This window comes from Rhinoraja longicauda, chromosome 25, assembly GCF_053455715.1.
Source record: "Rhinoraja longicauda isolate Sanriku21f chromosome 25, sRhiLon1.1, whole genome shotgun sequence".
NCBI lineage: Eukaryota > Metazoa > Chordata > Chondrichthyes > Rajiformes > Arhynchobatidae > Rhinoraja > Rhinoraja longicauda.
This window is the reverse complement of record NC_135977.1, coordinates 16,822,746-16,843,764: the sequence shown is the minus strand read 5'-3', so window position 1 is coordinate 16,843,764 and position 21,019 is coordinate 16,822,746. Positions and strand designations below refer to the sequence as shown.

At 45.9% G+C, this 21,019-nt stretch overlaps 1 protein-coding gene across 2 annotated transcripts in view; it reads right to left on the bottom strand.

Annotated features, from left to right (window-relative positions):
• ttc28 (tetratricopeptide repeat domain 28) overlaps positions 1-21,019 on the bottom strand; it is a 394,517-nt gene that overhangs the window by 226,977 nt on the left and 146,521 nt on the right. For both annotated transcript variants that reach the window (XM_078421482.1, XM_078421484.1), the window contains exon 4: positions 2,078-2,208. In XM_078421482.1, the coding sequence (XP_078277608.1) occupies positions 2,078-2,208 (131 nt within the window). The remainder of the gene's footprint in view (positions 1-2,077; positions 2,209-21,019) is intronic.

Sequence of the window (21,019 nt, the reverse complement as noted above, 5' to 3'; positions counted from 1 at the left end):
AATGGCAGTGTTGGTTCGAAGGGCCGAATGGCCTACTCCTGCACTTATTGTCTATTGTCCATTGTTTGCAATCTAAAGGTGTTTTTTTTTAAAGGTGTTTGCATTGTTGACATGTTGAACCTGATTGCCATCAGCTCAGGTGCTAGAAAACAGCATCCCTGAACACAACAGTGCGCAGGGTGATAACCACACTTCAGTATCTTTGTCACGACATTTCCGTTCATATGCCATCATGCTGATTACGATGTTTAGATGTGGTAGAACAAAGATAATCAGATACTCTTCTCCCAATTAATGACCATTTATAAAGCAGCAAGCAGATAAATGAGCAATATTATTGCAGTCATTATAGAACACTTTACACCAGGGCATTAAAGCCGCTTGGCACTGACATCTATATACCATCATTTGTTTGTTTGTTCCTGAACTACAGCCAAAACGGTACACAATTTACGGCCTACTTTACTCTCCGTCGTCCCTTTGGTGCTAATGGAAGAAGTTTCATTGAAATCGGTGTTATACCGGGGAGGGGAGGGGAGGGGAGGGGAGGGGAGGGGAGGGGAGGGGAGGGGAGGGGAGGGGAGGGGAGGGGAGGGGAGGGGAGGGGAGGGGAGGGGAGGGGAGGGGAGGGGAGGGAGGGAGGGAGGGAGGGAGGGAGGGAGGGAGGGAGGGAGGGAGGGAGGGAGGGAGGGAGGGAGGGAGGGAGGGAGGGAGGGAAGGAGGGAGAGAGGAGGGGAGGGGGAGAAGGGGAGGAGGAGGGGGGAGGTGCTGCACCAATGCAGGAGAGGTTTGGACCCAACGGGTCCACTTGGTCTACAATATAAAACTGACCTTTGTATCCTAATCTCTAATGTCCCATGATTATTCACTTCTACTTCGTCCTGCCCTGTTCTATTGATATTGGCCCCAGAAAGAATTCTGATCTAAAACAGTCCAGTCCAAGACATTGCTAAATTCCTTTGAAGATAACTCAGAGAAAGAAGCTATGAAATGTGATTCAGTAGTGCAGAATTGGCAATCAAACTCACACTTCAGAAAGATTCAAAGGAGATACAGTTTGGAAAACAAGAGCAAAACACAAAGCATTTTAAACTTAGACCCTCTCAGCCTGCCCTGGTATGGGACTTCTAAAAATCACCTCAGGCAGCAATAGAATGCAATACAAAAATGTACATGGCTTTATTGATTGATTGAAAGATACAGCATGAAAACAGTTCCTTCAGCCCATTGAGTCCACACCGGCTATCGATCACTCGTTCACACTTGTTCTATGTTACCCCACTTTCTCACCCACTCCCGACACACTAGGGGCAACTTATAGAGGCCAATTAACCTACAAACCCATACGTCTTTGGGATGAAGGAGGAAATCGTGCACCCATGGTCACAGGGAGAACATTCGAACTCCACATGGACAGCTCCCGAGGCCAGGATCGAACCTGGGTCTCTGCACTGTGAGGCAGCAGCTCTAACGGCTGCGCCACTGTGCCACCCCTCACACCCTTTACTCCCATCATTGTACCGTGACCTACTCTGGATGAACCACCTATGGGCTGGCATTGGGGAAAGCATAAGCACCCCTCTGAAATGGTCTCTTGCATACACCCCTTGAAAAATTTATTCCCTGCAACCCATTTTGCAGCAACTAATGACAACCAGATAACTTTGTAGAGATATAAATCAAACTGGCTTTACTACAAAAAGATTTTTTTAAACAATCATAGAGGATAAGTTTCCTTAAACTTCAGAAACTGCCAAACATGTTTGCAAAGCAATGGAAGATTGACTCCTTCAGTAGTACAATCCACAAGAGGTGCCTTCAGCAGAAGAGAGGAATACAATCTGCAGGAGATGCCTTCTGCAGTAGAGGGGAGTAGAGTCTGAAGGAAATGTCTTCATGGAGTTGTAGTCGTACAGCCTGGAAACAGGCCCTTCGGCCCAACTTGCCGACGTCAACCAACATGCCCACGTTTGGCCCATATCCCTCCAAACCTATCCAATCCTGTGTAAATGTTTCTCAAACAGCTGATGGGACAGTCTGACTTGCTGGTACAAAGCGAGTTTGGGGAGAGACTCACCTCGCGATCTTTGAGCTTCATAGCCAGCACGAGCTGGAGCCGGTGGTTGTTGAGGGCCTCGCGGTAGTTGCTGCTGGAGAAGAATGCCGATCCCAGGTTGCCATGGGCCCGGCACTCGCCCGTGTGGTCACCTGTGGCAGAGGAACAGACAGTGAGCTTTGTTTTTAAAGACGCGGACAACTCAAGAATGTCACGTACATCGTTTACCTTCATCAGCTCCAGTTTCTCAAACCACTAATTTAAGATAAACTATAATGTAGATCATGAAGAAAATGTCTCTGGAAGTAAACACATAGAAAATATTCTTTATCCCTATTTTCAACTCTCTTCGGAACATATGGATCCCTAGGTACTGGGCAAGTGACCAATTTTACACATGAGGTGAGACATCAAATTTTAACAGATTATTCGACCATTGACGACACATTTTCTATTCCCCCTAAACCACTGCCAACACACCACATTCTATCAGCAGCAGAGGTGACGGAAGCAGCAATCCTGGTCCAGGTTGACTTTGCCAAGTTCTTTGAATGTTTTGAACGTTCCCAAGTACATCACCATCAGTCTCTTCAGCCAAGGTGAGTGAAAGTCAATTTCGTATAACTTGTTCTCACAATTAAGCAGAAAAGCTTCATTGAAACATTCTCTCCAGGGCTGGTGACGCCCTCCTCAGGGGCAGTGTCTGAAAGAGAAAGCCAAGGTCTTGGGCAGAGTTGAGCAACCTCCTCAAAGGGGGAGCCACCATTTCTTCACTGTTTTCGAGACATGAGAAAGGTGAAAAATTTCACTCTGATTACTGTACCCAGAGAGTAAAGGAATGAAGAGCAGAAAGTCAGGGACTTTGCGGGGGCCCGGCCACTTAATATCATCCCGAATCATCTCAAGTCTATGTTCCTAACCAATTTTCACATTCTTTCATTCCTTTAAGATCCAAAAACGTGTTGATCTAAACACTGAATATACTCAGCAGTGGCCAATAACTCACATGGTTTTGAGAAAGGTAATTTCTCCATTGTAAATGACTGACCCTTCATCGAGCACAGACATCATGGGCCGAAGGGCCCTTTCCTGTGCTGTTCTAAGTTCTAAGTTCATCATGGGAAAATGTCCTCTTATTTGCAGCACTCTGACCTGTGGAAATAATCACCAGGCATTGACCTTGTTAAATCCATCTCGGAATCACACACACTGTGCGTGACAGTGAAGCCCAAATTCTTGCCTTCGGCCACAATTTCACAATTTACTTGTGAGTGGGTGATTTAATTCATATCCCCACATGGACCTTGCATTCCCATGGTAAAGTTACGCACATTCTCTGCCCATGCCTCAGTCACTTCCGACTCCCGCCACAGAACCTGCACACTCAGGGTAGAATTCCCTGCCTCCACTCACACCAGAGTGTGGTGACATAGATCAGAGGAGGGCCAAGGCCACTGAACAACTCCTGGGGAACACCAATCCAGTCCAATCATACCTTACATGAGTGCAATCAAGCCACAGACAAGTACAACAGGTATTGCGAGGGGAAAAACGCCAGAGTGCAGAATGTGGTGTTACAGCACTCTAGCGTGACAGTTCCAGAGAAAAAGTTCAGCGGCTGCAATGAGGTGGGGTGGAAGATCGGGGCTTCCCTGGGACATATGGGAGGCCCGTTCAGTATTCTGGTAACAGCGGGGACGAAGCTGTTCCTGAGCCTGGTGGTATGTGACACAGCTAGAAGAGTTGCCTCATCACAACTAAAAGCAATCCTGACTCCCAGTGCCATCGGTGCATATCCCCCAGTGGCGGCTTGGGATTTCCCCGGGTGCTCCAGTTTCCCCCAACATCCCAAAGACATGTGGGTCAATTGGACACTGCATACAGCCCTACTGTGCAGCAGAATCTGGAGGGAATTGATGGGAATGTGGGTATTAGTAAAAGAGCGTAGTGGAAAAGGTGTTTAGTGTTTGGTACTGGTTCGATGGGCTGAAAGGCCAGGCTAGGTGGGCCAAAGGGCCTGACCAGGTGGACCAAAGGGCCTGGCTTGGTGGGCTGAAAGGCCAGGCTAGGTGGGCCGAAGGGCCTGGCCAGGTGGGTCAAAGGGCCTAGCTTGGTGGGCTGAAGGGCCTGGCCAGGTAGGCCAAAGGGCCTGGCCAGGTGGGCCAAAGGACCTGGCTTGGTGGGCTGAAGTGCTTGGCTCGGTGGGTCAAAGGGTCTAGCTTGGTGGGCTGAAGTGCTTGGCCAAGTAGGCCAAAGGGCCTGGCCAGGTGGGCCAAAGGGCCTGGCATGGTGGGCTGAAGTGCTTGGCTCGGTGGGTCAAAGGACTTGGCTCTCTGCTGCCTGATTTGACTCCACAGCAACTACCCATTCCCTCTCTCCTAGATGCTGCCTGACCTGCTGAGTTACTCCAGCATTTTGTGAAACCACAGCAACTACCAATCCATATTGTAAAGTTGTCACCACTTTCATGAGCTTTCACGTTTGGGCCTCACACTTGGGCCTCACACCAAAGACGCTGTGGTGGCCCATGAAGAGCGTCCCTCAGCACTCTCCCATCCTACCCGCCAGGCTAGCAACTCATCACATCAAAACAACCCCAACGATAAATTTCAGAAACTTCTTCTCAACCTCAGCAGAACCGACATTTCCAGTTCCTTCTTACTTTCGTGACATGTGTTACTTTCCAATTTAAAAGCAGAATTTTCAAATCTTTACAGGTTTGAAAAAACGAGTAACCAAAACATTAACTTCCTTCCTCCAATCAATACACTGGGGTAGAAACGATCAGGTCATGGGGAATTTGCCTAAATCCCACACGGACATTAAGTTTCATGCTGATATTAAACCCATTAAGTTCCTTCCCTTAAATTATTATTCTTTTCCTTGCAGCACTGCTAATATTATCCTCACTCCACAATGAAAATGGATACAACACCTTGTCTCCCATTTCCTCCGTGCCCATGACATTCTCACCTGCGCTTTTCATTAATGGGCCCACAACCCCTTTTCCATATTCTCCACATGTTTGAAAAGAAAATATGCTGTCAGTTTCAATCTGCCTTGCAAATGCTTATCGTTCACCTCTCGAGCACCAGATTGTTTCCCTTGTATCCACTGTGGCCCAGTATAATTCTCCTGTTCTGCTCACAACTCCACGCTGCCTCTTCCTGTATGTATTGTCCTTGGCAATTGGATGAGCACTGCCTTGAGGCCGACCTGTGTGGCTGCATGTTCTGCAGGGCTGAGCCTCCACTAACCCAGTCCTTGCAAGGACTGGCATTGCCTAATTTTGTTAAATTTATGTTGCGGCAGCTGTCAAGTGAACTCGTATACCAATTATGTCACAAGGTTGAATACACAATGTAAAGACCCAGGTAGTGACACACAACCCACAATCATCACGGCGACATTCTAATAAAAATTCAAATATTAGGCCAGGCAATAAAATTTATAAGATTTTTTATTATAAATTCAGCACGAGAGCTTGTGTTCATTAGAGGGATGCACTTAATCCACAATGTATTTGAACAGCCTGCTAATTCTCAGGGGGGCAGCACTATTTATGAGAGATAATTAACCCCGGATTCCTGCAGATCTATTTAATTAGAAATCTTGCATCATCCATCACATATTTCAGAAGGATCACACCTCGGAAATGACACACTTCAGGAAGTCACACCTCACAGGCCGATTGCCGGTGCTTCAGGAATGGATGGCTGGCTGGAACGAGCCGAGTCAGCCAGTTTATCAGCGGCGAGAGGTTCAAAGGCATGAACCTGGCTTTTTCAGCATTGTACAATGGAACATCAATTTTTTGGTGGAGCAATATACAATAACAACCACTTCCAATTTTTATTTGCACAACGCTGAAAATTCATCTCAATAGTGATTTTTTTTAAAATGCAACTACACGGTGAAATCCTTTTTGCCTATATTACACATTGGCACCATTATTCAAAGTCCAACATATGGTCGGCCCGCGTGCTCGATGTACTGGAGCAGTTCCCTCTCCTCTCCTCGTCTGGCAATCTTTGTTTTCCGTGGGCGCCTCCTTGCATCCTACCTGAAGGGCCTGGTGGCATTATCCCAGTTTACACTCCTCAGGGCTGACTTCTCCAGCTCCCTCCCTGTTACATCTGCCAAGCCATCGGGCAAGTTCCCAATCCCGTCGAATGCTAGCCTTCGGGCGAGGTCATCTATACTTGTACACAAAGCAGTACTTTGTGTCTTTTATCACGTTGTGTAATGCCCAGAGTTACTCAGAGCGCCAGGCAGCATCTCTGTTCCAGCACTGTGTGTCTTTTTTTTGTAAACTAACATCTGCAGTTCCTTATGTAACCAATACATAGTGTGAATCATCCGTGCCAGACTGGCTGTCTTCCTGAGTCAGTCTCATGTCGGACGAAGGAGGCACAAGGAACTGCAGATGCTGGAATCTTCACCCAAACACTAAGTGCTGGTGGAATGCAGAGGGTCAGGCAGCATCTGTGGAGGGAAAAGACAGGTGATATTTTGGGTCGGGACCCTTCTTCAGACCGATGGGAGTAGCTGGGGAGAAAGCTGGGAGAAAACTCTTCCACCCCTTCACCCCCACCCCCTCCCCCTCTACGACATCAGTCTGAAAAAAGGTCCCGACCCCAAATATATCTAAGCTTTCCTTCCACAGATGCTGCTTGTCCCTCCAGCACTTTGTGTTTTGCAGAGGGTGATGTTATTCCCAGTGCCACTTCCCTGTGAGGGCCCTCAGGTGAACTTAGGCCAAGTTGTTCCACCTTCTGCTACTCAGGGATAACCACTAAATAAGGGCTCTGCAACCCCTCTTGGTCCATTATACGATTTGGATCAATTTCCCCAACTCCTTTCCACAATGCGTGTACCTTCCCCTTTTACCTCCCATCCTGCCGACAATCACAACAATCTCTCACACGCTCCCGATTCTCCAAACTGCACCGTTGCTCTCGAGCTACCAATCCTCCCAGGTGCCCAATGGCAACCTCAATCCACAACCCCAACTCTACCCAAAGCACTCCTGGGCGGCAGACAATGCGTGGCCCTGTTTTACCTCTGCCTGAGGCCAAAGGTAACTGAGATTTGCAGCAGTCTGATGGCGGCCATGAGTGGGACAGTGACCGTGACAAAACAGTTAGTTGTGGGTGGTGTTAAGGGCCTGTCTCACTTTAGGCGATTTTTTTGGTGACTGTCGGCGACTGTCAAAGTCGTAGCAGATCGCCAAAATTTTCTTTTACCCGACGACATTGACCACGACAATGTCGAGATTGCAGCGTCTTCTGAAACATCGTGAAATTCCCACGCTGTCAATACTTCTCCGGCGTCCTAATTTTCGCTGAAATCACTGACAAGTTGGTAAGTACTTGAGAGTTTTGAACTATAACATCTTGTATGGGTTACTTAAAAACCAAGCATCACTGTAACAAGGCATAAACCGGATTTGCTTCCAGTTTACTAATTTTAAAAGTGGTTAAGTAGGTTTTTGTGAAAAGTGTGTGGGCATTCTTTGAAAATGTACGGAAGATGCATATCTGGTTTCTGGGTTGCATATCTGGGTTGGGAGCCCACTTTAAATGTAATGGCTGATGGCCATAAACATCGCAAAAATCCCCACGCTTACCTGTCAGATGTCCTGACGGTAAGTAAATTGGTTAAGCACAAGCACTTTATGGTATTTTTAAATGACTTTACTTATTGTAATATTATGTGCTTCTAAATGCATCTAAGAGAACCTAGCAAACCTGGGGACAGCAGGCGACAGCGCCCGCAATAAGCAACGATACCTGGCGACAAGCCAGCTGTCGCCAAGAAATTTCAAACCGGATGATTTCTTAGCGACGCGCTGTGATCCACTACGATTTTTGGAAGACTCCTCGCGATCATGCCCGCGACACCCCGGCAAGCTGTCGGCGACAGCCTAGTCACCGGCAGTCGCTTTAAAATCGACTAAGTGGGACAGGCCCTTTAGAATTCTTGGTCCGTGTCTTTGTGTTCAACCAATTAATCTTCACAAGCAGAGGGACCCCAAATGAACATGTAAGCACAGACTGACAGAGTAGTTACAGCACAGCGGGATGTTCAGCCTGAAGGTTATGAACATTCCAACTAATCCTATTCCCTTCCCTCGCCCCCAGGACCTGCTACTCTCTTCTTTTGGATAAGCCCCCAGCTCCCTTTTGACTGCTGTCATGATTCTGCATCCATTCCCACTTCAGGCAATGGATTCGATTCACTGTGAAAAATAAATTCCCTCACATCAGTTTTGCTTCCTTTGTCAATCATCTTCCTTCTTTGTGCTTCAGTTCTTGCTCCCTCCACAACTGGGAATAGTCGATCTCTTTTGTCTACACGCTTCATAATTATGACAACTTTTCATCACCAACTCTAGCAACCTCGTCTGTTCCAAGGAGAACTACCCCAGCTTCTTAATGTAACTGAAGCCTTCCACCCTTGGAATCATGATGGTGGAGCTGTGTTGTATCCTCTTCCAAACCCTTCCTGGACTGTGGCATCTGAAGACGGCCACAATGCTCCAGTTGTCAGATTCCTGGTCGATTGCAGCTCCACTGGAGTTCCTCCAGCACTTTGTGTTTTGCTCAAGACTCCACCATCTGCCCTTCCTTGTGTCTCCTCGATTTGGAAGCACACTTGCGTCTGCTTTCACTTTATTCTTAACTATTTCAACACCTTTCACAGCATCAGTGGTTTTTGGCTCCTACGTGAGGTGTGCTGCATTATGTTTCAACTCCCATATGTTCTTCGCACAAACTTATACCGGCCCAACCATTCTGGAATATTCAAAATTCCTTCCATCGATTCCATTGCCTCTCCCAGTTTGCTAAGGTCTGCAGAGTTGGCCACTTGACTTTGAGTTTGTGTGTGCAGGGCATTTAAATAAATAGGAAGCAATACTGGACCTAGCTTTAAGCCCAGGGGCCCGGCACTAAAAACTTTCGCAGCACCATCTCAACATGCTGTAAATCTTGCAGTCAGTTCTCATTGTCTTTGAGAAAATACAACAGTACAGCACAGGAAAAGGCCCTTTGGCCCGCAATGCCGTTGCCGTACTTGATGGCAGGACAAACCAATCTCATCTCATCTGCCTTCACATCATCCATATCCCTCCACTCCTAACTATCCAAAAGCCTCTTAAACGCCACTCTAGCCTGTCCATTCCCAGGGCTTGTCCTGAATCATCACAGCTTAAATTTTTTCTAAGAGCTGATTACACGTAACTTATCAGAACGGACTTCAAACAATCCACGTCCTATTATGTCCTATGTGACAATAATAAACCAGTAACAACACCAATTAATTTTCACAAGTCAGTCGGATTGACCAGCTTGGATTTTATCTCAGAATCATTGTCGGCTGCCATTTCATAAACTACTGTACAAATAATCATTGTCATATTTATCCTACATGTTCAATTCCATTCACTTAAATGGAATGCAATCCAAACTGATGAATCAATATTGGTCTGCGTTAATCACGTTCCAATTTTAAAGATGAGAGTTTATTGTCCAGTTGGCTTCGTGTCTAATGATACACGTTAAATGGTGAAGAGGGCTTCGCAGATCTGCTCCCACTGTTGATCATATATTCAGGAACATTTCCATCTGCACTTGGGATTTCTTTATTTTATCCAGCTCTCATTTGCAGCAAAATAATTGATCTGCACGGCAGCTCACTAACATTAAAATAGTGCCGTTTACTTTGGTTTCTCTGTTTCAGGAAAGTACCTTAATCATAATATCCTTGTGACTTCTTGGGGGGTACAGTACAGTCTTTTAGGTTATTATCCACCAAGTGGCCATCAGCCCGGGGAACTCTTTGCAGATTTGATCTGTTGTCTGTTCCATTATTTTTAAACTGATCTACTTTCTTGCCTGCTCCCTCTATTCTGCTCTGCTTACCCTTTCAATGTGTTGTCTGCACGGCTCCATGCTGAGCTGAACATCTTCCATTTGCACTCTGAGGTGCAGAGTGTCTCTATTTGCAGAGGTCACTATTTTCCTTCATTTCATTTTTAATTTGTTTAATATGTGGTTAGCCCTACCACTCTGTTCCAGTAGCACTGTCTGCTCAATGTTATCCCTGAGCAATTATTCCATACTCTTCCACTTAATGACATTAATTGATTTGCTCCTTATCATTACCTTTTATCAGGGAAGTGCTATCCCAATCGCCAGGTTTGGAGCATTTCTAACTCCCAGACATTTCACCTTGACTTTGTAATGACTCCCCCGACACACACTGCAGCATCCATTCCTGCGCATTATCTGTGTTGCAAATACCAGGTCGAGACGAGCACTTAGCCCTGGGCCTTCCTTGACACGCTGGGTCACATCACAGTGGCCAATTCATTCATCAACTCCGATGCAAAAAAAAACAAAAACATCTGAGCTCGTTTCCCAGCTGACGTGGGGCTGCCCTTCCAGCAGGAAGCTGCTTTCTAAATGTCAAACAGAATGACTTCAACTCCTGGCAGCTTGGAAAACACTTTGTGGTGAAGTGTAATGTGCAGAGGACAGAGATGAAGGGTGGGAAAACAAGAGTGGTGCTTTGTGAGAACTAACTTTTTGTTCTTCTGCGATATGACATCAATGCCCACAGCAAACGTGGCAGGTCATCATTCAGCAGCTGTGAACCCATTAGACAAGTTGAAGTGAGGAACAATAACATGGCTGAGGATCTACGAACAAATAAGGGGCGTGAATGTAAGGTCAGGTACATGGATAGGAAAGGTTTAGAAAAGGTTTGGCCTGCAGGGCCAAATGCAGACTAGAGGAACTAGCTCAAAGAAACATTGTGGTCAGCATAGACAAGTTGGATTGAAGAGCCCATCCCATGCCGTTTAACGCTATGATGCCATCTCTGACCCTGCATGGACAATGCATGAAATAATGTGTGTATGTGTCTCCGCAGTTGATTAAGAGGTTTGAAAATGGAAGACAAAATGGCAGATGTACAAATGCTATAATATTTATCAGATAAACAAATCTTTTCTAGCGAGCTGCAAAGCATGCAACACACGATAAATTTCTGGGGTAAATCTGTTGTATTCCACTGGTGGGATGTACAAGAATATATACTGCACCTGGACCTCAGTGCACATCAGAACAGGGGTTTCATGTCTCAAACAATGCAAGTCCAACACAGAATCAAGGACTACCAACACAGATCCAAGCCCACTGGCCCGCGCTGCCCATGCCAGCCCTTTGAAAGAGCTATCTAATTAAATTCTACCCCTCCGCTTATTCTCCTTAACCTTGCAAAGGTTACATCACATTGTAGACACAATAAGATGGAGTAACTCAGCGGGACAGGCAGCATCTCTGGAGAGAAGGAATGGGTGACATTTCGGGTCGAGACCCTTCTTCAGACTGATGCTGCTTACATCACATTATCCTATTCCCATTTAAACTCATCGATTCTTTGGCCATTTACAGATCTGTATCCTTTGTCTCCTGATCCTTCTGACACAAAATGTTTCCCTTTTTATTTTATGACTTTTATGACTGCCAAATCTCCCCTAGATTGCCACTGCTCTGCAGGCAAGACGCATCTCCACTCTTACGTTTTGATCTTATTCTAGTAATTTTTTTCTGCACCATCTCCAAGGCATATTTCTCAACCACAGTGCTCAAGGCTACAATAATCCAAGAAAGCACGCAACGTAGCTCTCGTTTCTCTTCACGAGAGCTCGGCTAAACATGCCAAGGATCCACCACGCCTTTCTCAATGTCCTTCCCACTGCACCTTCACACGCACAGACTTATTGCACCAAGGGGTCGTCTCCTGTGCCCACTTCAAAACTGGATCATTTCACCTTGCCTTTGCTCCGATGTTCTATCAAAATGAATTGCTTCACATTTTTCTGCAATAAATGTCACTTTTATTCCTTAGAAAGAATGTGGGCATCACCGGTAAAGGCAGCTTTTGATGCCCAGCAGTAATTGCCCTTTCCCCTGCTTACGGGATGAAGCACCACCAGCTAGCTCCACAGCCACTCAGTGCAGAGTTAAGATATTTGACTCACTGATGAGGAAGGAAATTGAATTCATTTTCTAGTTGGACTGTTGTGCGGCTCGGAGGCTAACTCGTCGAGGATGTAATTCCCCTGTACCTGCTGCAATAACAATTGAAGAGGTTGGAAATAACAATGGATATGTGCACAAACCATGCGCTCAATCCAGCTAGGTTTCTCGGGAGTGAACACTTGGCGTGATAGTCTACTTTGGCCTGGATGCTGTGGACTTTCCTGAATAATATCAGAGCATTCACCATAATTCTTGTTTAAGCCTGGATGCTGGAAAGAGTTTAGAGGGTCAGGTGTCCAGTCACTCTTCATCAGTAGCCCACTCACTGACCTCTTGTGACAAATGTTTACGCGAACGATCCAGTTAAGTGCCGATCAATGTTGACCCCAAGAACTCTGATAGTTGGCGACTCAGTGCTGGTGGGGCCATTCGTTGGCAAGGGCACTTTAGAGTTTAGAGATAGAGCGTGGAAACAGGCCCTTCGGCCCACCAAGTCCATGCCGACTGGTGATCACCACGTACACTAGCACTATACCACACACTAGGGACAATTTATGATTTTACTGAAGCCAGTTAACCTACAAACCTGTACGACTTTGGAGTACGGGAGGAAACCGGAGCATCCGTAGAAAACTCAAGCAGGTCACAGGGAGAATGTACAAACTCCGTGCAGACAGCACCTGTAGTGAGCTACAAGGCAGCAACTCTACCGCAGTGCCAATGTGCCACCCTTGCTGTACCTTTTCAGCAAAGGGGGTCGGAGGATGATTCCCTGGTGCTTTTGAAGCCTAGGATTACTTGCCACTTATCAGCCCCAGCCTAGTTGTTGTCCAAAGCTTACTGCATGCAGGGTTGCTTCATTTTCTAAGGAGCTACCAAAAGGAATAGCACAGTAAACATCTCCACGACCGACGTGGCAGGAAGCACAATGAAGTAGAAGGGGTTGATGTGTCAAAATTGCCTAGAAGAACTTCTGAGGCTAATACGACTGATAACTAACGACTACAACCAGTTAGTTATGCATTTGCTCAGATCGCTATGTTTGTCCGTGCCATCTTGAGGTCTGTGACTATCCAACTAACCATTTACTACTCGGGCCAGTAATGTGTTCTCAGCAAACTTGAAATTGGATCCTATCACTGCGAGCTCAGCCATATTTAACATCAGAGGATGCGGTGGTTACAACAGAGGAGGCTTGCCACCACTGCTTCTCTTTGTGTCTCTGTGCCAGATTCCTCATTCATGCTCTCACTGCTCCTTTCATCCCAAGCTCACACTAAAACACAGCGTTATTGTTCACAGAAAGACCAGATGAACCCGGCCATGCCACGAATTGTTACATCTTTGTGAAACCTGGTAGAGCTACTGGCTCCCAACACCATAGACCCCGGTTCGATCCTGCCCTTGGGTGCTGTCCATATGGAGTTTTCACGTTCTCCCCGTGACCTTGTGGGCTTCCTCCGGTTTCCTCCCACATCCCAAAGACGTGCAGGTTTGTAGGCGAATTGGCCTCAGTAAATTGCCCCTAATGTGTTGGGAGTGGATGAGAAAGTGGGATAACATAGAGCCAGTGTAAACGGGTGATTGATGATCGGCATAGGCTCGGTTGGCTGGAGAGCCTGCTTCCATGCGTTATCTCTCTAATTCACAGGTACAACCTTTATCTTTTGTTATCCTGTCCACTGTCTCGCCCTTTGCTGTGACCTTGGAAGGATGGGAGAGCGAAGACAGGGATGAATTACTCAGACATTCTCCCGGCTCCATCAGCCAACCTACCTCCCTCTCCCCACTCAGCCTAACGTTACTTTCACAATCTTCTTACACTCTCTGCATTCACCTTGAATAACAGGGAGGAATTTTTCTAAAACATTTATTTGTTTATTTCATGCCATTTCCTTTTTTTTTTTTAAATGTATTCTCATTTCCATTTCAAAATAGTAGAATAGCCACATTGCATGAAATAAAACTCAACATACTAAGAGCAATTTGTCTGAATTCTCCAAATGTTTGTATTTTCCCTGCACCTTTGCATGATGTTCACTGCATCTCTGCAGATGGAAGGGCGTGATTATGGAAAGGGCCGAATGGCCTCCTCCTGCACCTATTGTCTATTGTCCATTGAAACATAACTCTCATTTGCAGCCAAACAAACAGATCTTGTTGAAATTCTCAAGGAAATCGGCAGTTCATGGGCCCTCCCCACAGCTCTGACAGAAATGGTGCCAGTGACTGGTCTGAATATAAAACAAACTGTTGGGGCGGCACGGTGGCACAGTGGTAGAGTTACTGCCTTACAGCGCCAGAGACCCGGGATCGATCCTGACTACAGGTGCTGTCTATACAGAGTTTGTACGCTCTCCCTGTGACCATGTGGATTTTCGGTTTCCTCCTGTACCTGTCCCTAAAGATGTACAGGTTTGTAGGAAAGAAAACTGCAGATGCTGGTTTAAATCAAAGGTAGAGACAAAATGCTGGAGTAACTCAGCGGGTCAGGCACAATCTCAGGAGACGCTGCCTGTCCCACTGACTTACTCCAGCATTTTGTGCCTACGCACAGATTTGTACTGGCTTCGGCAAAATTGTAAATTGTCCTTAGTGTGTAGTATAGTGTTAGTGTTTGGGGGGGGGGGAGAATCGCTGGTTGGCGCAGACTCTGTGGACTAAAGTGCCTGTTTCCACACAAGTAAAGACTAAAGCCCTAAGCGAATAAAGTAGCATCTGAGGAGGCAAAGGGATATTCGATGTTTTCGGCTCTCAAACGGAAATTGCTCACTATCTCTCCCCTGCTCTCACTGGCTGCCTTTTCTGAGGCATTCTTGGATGGGTTTCTATATTAAAGCTGTTAGAAAGACACAATTGTGTAAATATCTCAAGCTACTTTACCCAGGCACTTAGCTAACCACTTTGCTGAAGTCATAATATCCCTTTGCGATAAAGGGGATTCTACTGAAAACTCTGCGAGTCATTTTACAGTCAGCTGGCACTGGGCTGTTGAACAACAATCCTCCGCACGGCCTGAGGAAATACGCTGGCCCCACTTTCGAGGCATTAAGTAGTTACCGTCAGGAAGAAAAGCAGCAAATATCAGCTCTGAATAAATCCCAAGTACACTTGACATAATCCCAGTAAAATACTGTGTGTTTTCAGTGAAATCTTTTTCCCATTTTATTGTTCCATTATGAGGAGTAATTCCAATGCTTTTCAATTTAATTGTGCTCATTCAGTTCATCCTCAAAGGCTTCAAATGAATCCAGACTGAAATCCTTCGTCTGTGTTTGCTTAACTTTCCATGCCCACTTAAACCAGCCCAACGAGGACTCTTGTGAGGCTGCCAAAGCTAATTACGTTGAAGAGCTTTTTCGTAGCCTAACAGACAGGGAACAACGGGCCATCAGAAGCGAGTTCCAGATGAGTGTCTGATGGAGGGAGCGGGGATGTTTTGGATACAGAGCTGGCTGGTTCTACACGGCAGTGCTCACGGGCAGGCGGGAACACACCGCGGTGTCCAAGCTCAGTCTATGACTGGCCCATCCACTGGGTTACCCCTGGCAAGGAAAGAGTCGAAGCAGGCGCATGTTGAGGTCAACTGCAGGCTAATGACTACTGCAGCTCAAACTTCTTCCAGACTCACAGCTGTGCAGCCCTCCCCCTTAAGGAAACACCAGATCGTCTCGATCTCTGAAAACCAACAGGAAATAACTGACTTTCTTTCTTTGCACTTTTTTTTTTGTATGAAGAATGTTCAGAGGTGATGCATTGGATTCCGTGCAGAGTGCACTGGCTGACAGGCACATCTTAAGGCGTACACATGTGAATGTGCGGACTGTGATCTCCAGCTACTGTACATGCAAGCCTGCAACTATCTCTGCACTCCTGCAGTGGAAGGGAATGCAAGTCGTCAAGCTCCTTCTGCGGGAATTACCAGCTGCAATGTTCACGGACTGCCTCAGAGAGAACCTGCCGCTGGAAGGAGGTGCCCTCAAGATAATGGCGAGCAGCTCCTTTCTTTTAAAAAATGGTTGATCAGGTTTCTCCCATATCTAATAAGGATTGAAGAAGTGGCTCAATGCGAAACGTCATTTCTCCAGAGATGCTGCCTGTCCCGCTGAGTTACTGCAGCATTTTGTGTCTATCTTCCGACTCAAAATGTCACCAATCCATTCCTTCCGCAGGTGCTGCCTAACCCGCTGAGTACTCCTCCAGTACTTTGTGCTTCATTCATGATTCCAGCATCTACATCGTCTTGTGCCTCCACCAAACTTTCATGATAAGTCACACATATCAAGGGACACTCAAATAAACTGTACTTTTCTTACTCACAGCATAAATATAAATAAAGAGCTTTCCCTGCACAATTCCATAGATCCTGACTCTCAGTCTGAAGAAGGGTCTCGACCCGAAACGTCACCTATTCTTTTTCTCCAGAGATGCTGCCTGTCCCGCTGAGTTACTCCAGCATTTTTGTGTCTATCTTTGGTTTAAACCACCATCTGCAGTTCCTTCCAAAAATTCTAGAGATAAATATCTAGACGTGAACATAATTCAATGCCATTTTCTTTGTTCTCATACCTTCATGCTGAAAAATAGTTATAATTCACAATTACCGTCACTATCTTAACGATGGCTTCCCAGCTTTTATCCCTCTTCATTCTCAGACATTTCCCCTTTGTTTGGGAGGTGGAGGCCGGGTTTGTGAAGAGAACATTTTGACGTGGTCTCTCAGCAGCTACTATTTGTAATATTTTTTTTAAAACCCTGGTTCGACTCCCCAAAATTTGGTGTTCTATACTAGCCACAACAGGGAGGGCAGCAGAATGAGCTGCTGATTTGCAAATGCACATTCAACTTCACGCGAGGAGACTCCGAGAGTTGCAGTGGGTGAGATTCCTCGTTTAAATGCCAAATTCCCAGCTCCAGGAAGGAGCAGAAAGTGGCAGTGAAGAAACCGGAGAGCGAGACACGCAGATCTCGGACAAAAACATTGTTACATTAACTTCAATCATGATAAAACACAAGTGTATAAATAAATGTCATCATTTTCTTGTGAATTTCCTAATTGATGAAAATTTAAAAGCCTTATTTCCATTAGTAAGTTCCCAGATGGCAAGCACATGGATTTTGGAAAATATATATTTGAGGTTGTTTAATATTTTCTCCTTTTCCTTCCCTTTATTGGCAGGTTTCCATGGCTTTTCATACGTGATTCATTGCTTTCATTATATCTATGGCTGTTCTTCACTGGTAGCTCTGGGTTTCGACGTGCTTTCTTTATATTTGATTTATATTGTTTTGATGTCTTATATGAATACAAAATTTAGACCAGTTGTGTACATGTGCAACACTGATATCTCTTCAACTACAGTGGGTCATTCAGTGATGGACAAAACTGTATTAAACACCATATTTATATATGAGACATTTAGACATACAGTGTGGAAACAGACCCTTCAGCCCGTCAAGTCCATGCCGACCAGCGGTAACCCCGTACACCAGCACAATCCTACACACGAGGGACAATTTACAATTTACCAAAGCCAATTCACCTACAAACCCGCACGTCCTTCGAATGTTGGAGGAAACCAGAGCATCAAGAGGAAGCCCACACAATCACAGCGAGAGCGTACAAACCCCGTACAGACAGCACTCATGGTCTGGATTGAACCAGGGTCTCCGGCGCTATGAGGCAGCAACTCTACCGCTGTGCCGCCCGATATGCACGGGAGATATTGGTTACCAGGCAGACAATTACAGCCAGAAGCTAATTGAAATGTTCTGACTATTTATCTGACTATTTCTCTGATAAATGGCTGTGACATAGATTTTGCTGTTTGATATTGCCCAACAAAATTGAAAGCAATCTAAATCTAAATAATAAACTAATAAAATTAAAAATAATGCGGACCATTTCCTGAAAAATATCAATCTTCAAAGCTGAAGATTGCAATGCTATCACAGAAACCAGTAAGGAGCTTCAATAATGAAGCCCTGGGAACGAGCTGCTAACTAATCAAGCAATTTGAGGGAGCACGGGGAAGGGTTACACAGAGATTAGTGGGGTCTAAGAAGCTAACATGATCTGCATCCTTCAAACTATCCGCGCTGGAAAGGGTGCAGAGAGGATTCACGAGGATGTTGCTGGAACTCGAGGACCTGAGGTTCGAGGGAGAGGGTGGAGCGCAGGAGGCTCAGAGGTGATCTTAGAGATGTGCACAAAATCACGAGGGGAATGGATGGGGTGAATGCACAGAGTCTTTTACCCAGGGTAGGGAGTCAAGATCCAAAGGACAGACATTTAAGGTGAGAGGGGAAAGATTTAGGAGCCCGAGAGATACTGTTTTCACACGGGGAGGGGGGTATACAGAACGAGCTGCCAGAAGAGGTGGTTGAGGCTGATACACCAACAACATTTAAAAGACATTTGGACGGGTACATGATAGGAATGATCAGAAGTTATATAGGCCAAACAGGGGCAAGTGGGACTAGCTTAGATGGGGCATTTTTGGCAAGCATGAGTGAATTGGGCCAAAGGGCCTGTTTCTGTGCTGTAGGACTCCATGCCTCTATCTCCACACAGAATATCACTGCGCAATGCCATGCTGCAAGATGTATCATTGATTTTAATTTTTCTTCACAATTCTATCATTGAGTGAAATATATGGACTGACATTACAATCCATAATAGGTCACAAAGTGCTGAACGACTGAAGAAGGGTCCCAACCCAAAATGTCACCTATCCATGTTCTCCAGAAATGCTGCCTGACCTGCTGAGTTACTCCAGCACTTTGTTTCCTTTTCTGTATTAACCATCATCTGCAGTTCTTTGTTTCTGCAATCCATAGTATTCTTTTTCGCTGTAACTTTGATTTTTTAACATGTCCACATTTGAGGAATTATCAATGAGACGGTCAAAGATTTATAACGCTTGAACTACTCGTGACCGACAGGCAGACACTGAATGAATGCTTTATTGTCTTACGTCACAGTGAAATTCTTTGCTTTGCATACCCAAGTTATGCAAAGAGTCGCTATGTAAAGGACGCCGAAAAGGTCACAGAGTATCCCCCACCAGATCTTCCTTTGTTACCCCCCTCCTCACCTCACCTCATGGCGGTCCCCCCAGGCCGGGTCCTCCTTTGTCCCCCCCCCCCCCCCCCTCATGGCAGTTCCCCCATGCTGGGTCTTCCTTTGTGCATTGCCTCAGTGGTGAGTTGCACACCTACCTCTAAGGCTGTGAATCACTTTAATGTACAGTGCTATGGAACGACAACACCCCCCCCCCTCCCCCCCACCTGATTCTTTCCCAATTCCCAGCTCCTCGTGGGGAGCAGACCAGCAACACACCTCTCTATATATTGTGTGTACACTCAGTGGATCCACTTTGTGTGTTGGGAAGCATCCCTTAAAATGCCCATCACTGCATTTTAGTTCAACAATCCCTTCACATAATCTGCCAGCTCACTTTACGGCCTTCACTTTTTGACAAGCTCCCATTATTTCATCCGTTGTGCTCCGTCCTACCATGTGGTTACTGTTAGGAGACCTGTACTCAAGTGACTGCTTCCCCATCATTATTTCTCATCTCCACCCAAACTGTTTCCATATCCATACAAAGGTGGGATTATCACTTTGCCGTGATTCTACGGCACGGTGGCGCAGCAGTAGAGTTGCTGCCTGACAGCGCCAGAGACCCCGGTTCGATCCTGACTACGGGTGCTTGTCTGTACGGAGTTTGGACGTTCTCCCCGTGACCTGTGTGGGTTTTCTCCAGGTGCTCCTTTCCCCCCCCCCCCCCCCCCCCACACTCCAAAGACATAGGCTAATTGATTGAGTATATAATTGTAAATTGCCCCAAGTGTGTAGGATAGTGTTAGAGTGCAGGGATCGCTGTTCAGCGCAGACTCGGCTGAAGGGCCTGTTTCCGCGCTGCATTTCAAAACTAAACCAAACCACAACTCAGCCAGACTGCTGCACTCATTGTGAAAGCAAACATTTTATGAACAATCACTGACCTGAAACATGAACCCTGTCTCTCAGCCCAGATGAAGGCAAAGCAGCTCAGTATCAAACACACATTCTAATTCTGTAACTGACCCAACACCTCCACTCAGTCCGCCTAAACCTACCTGATCTCCCGTGTGCTAAACAATTTAGCTCTTCCTCCTGTTCCTATACTGACCTTTCTGTCCTGGGCCGCCTCCACTGTCAGTGAGGCCCAGCGCAAATCGGAGGAACAGCACCTCATATTTCGCTTGGGCAGCTTACACCCCAATACGAATACGAATATTGACTTTTCTAACTTCAAGTAACCCTTGCTTTTCCTCTCTCTCCATCCCGCCCCCTTCCTAGTTTTCCGAACAGTCTTACTGTCCCACTGATCACATTTTACCTCCATATTTTTTGTTGTCACCTTCTCGCGCTAACAATGATCTATTCTACATTTTCCTTGATCTCCATCTCCTTTGATGTCTCATTTTCACCTTACCCTTCCTTATTTGTGTCTCCCTCTCCCCTGGTTCTCAGTCTAAAGAAGGCTCTCGACCCAAAACATCACCCATTCCTTCTATCCAGAAATGCTGCCTGTCCCGCTGAGTTACTCCAGGATTGTGTGTCTACCATCAGTAACAAGTTCCAGTTAAGAGTCCAGCGCTGTTACATCCTGCGGCAGCACCGATGACAATTTGTCCAATGCAAAATAATCTTAACTAACTAACTATATAATACTATTTATTTGTCTGTTGGATTTTTTTTAATATATACTGAACTTTTTGTTGTGGTTTATTATGGGGTTTATTATGAGTACTATGTTTACATATCTGCAAGTAAGAATTTCATTGTTCTGTTTCAGGACATTTGACAATAAAAACACTCTTGACTCTTGACAGTGAACAAAGTGATTTCTGAAATATTGTT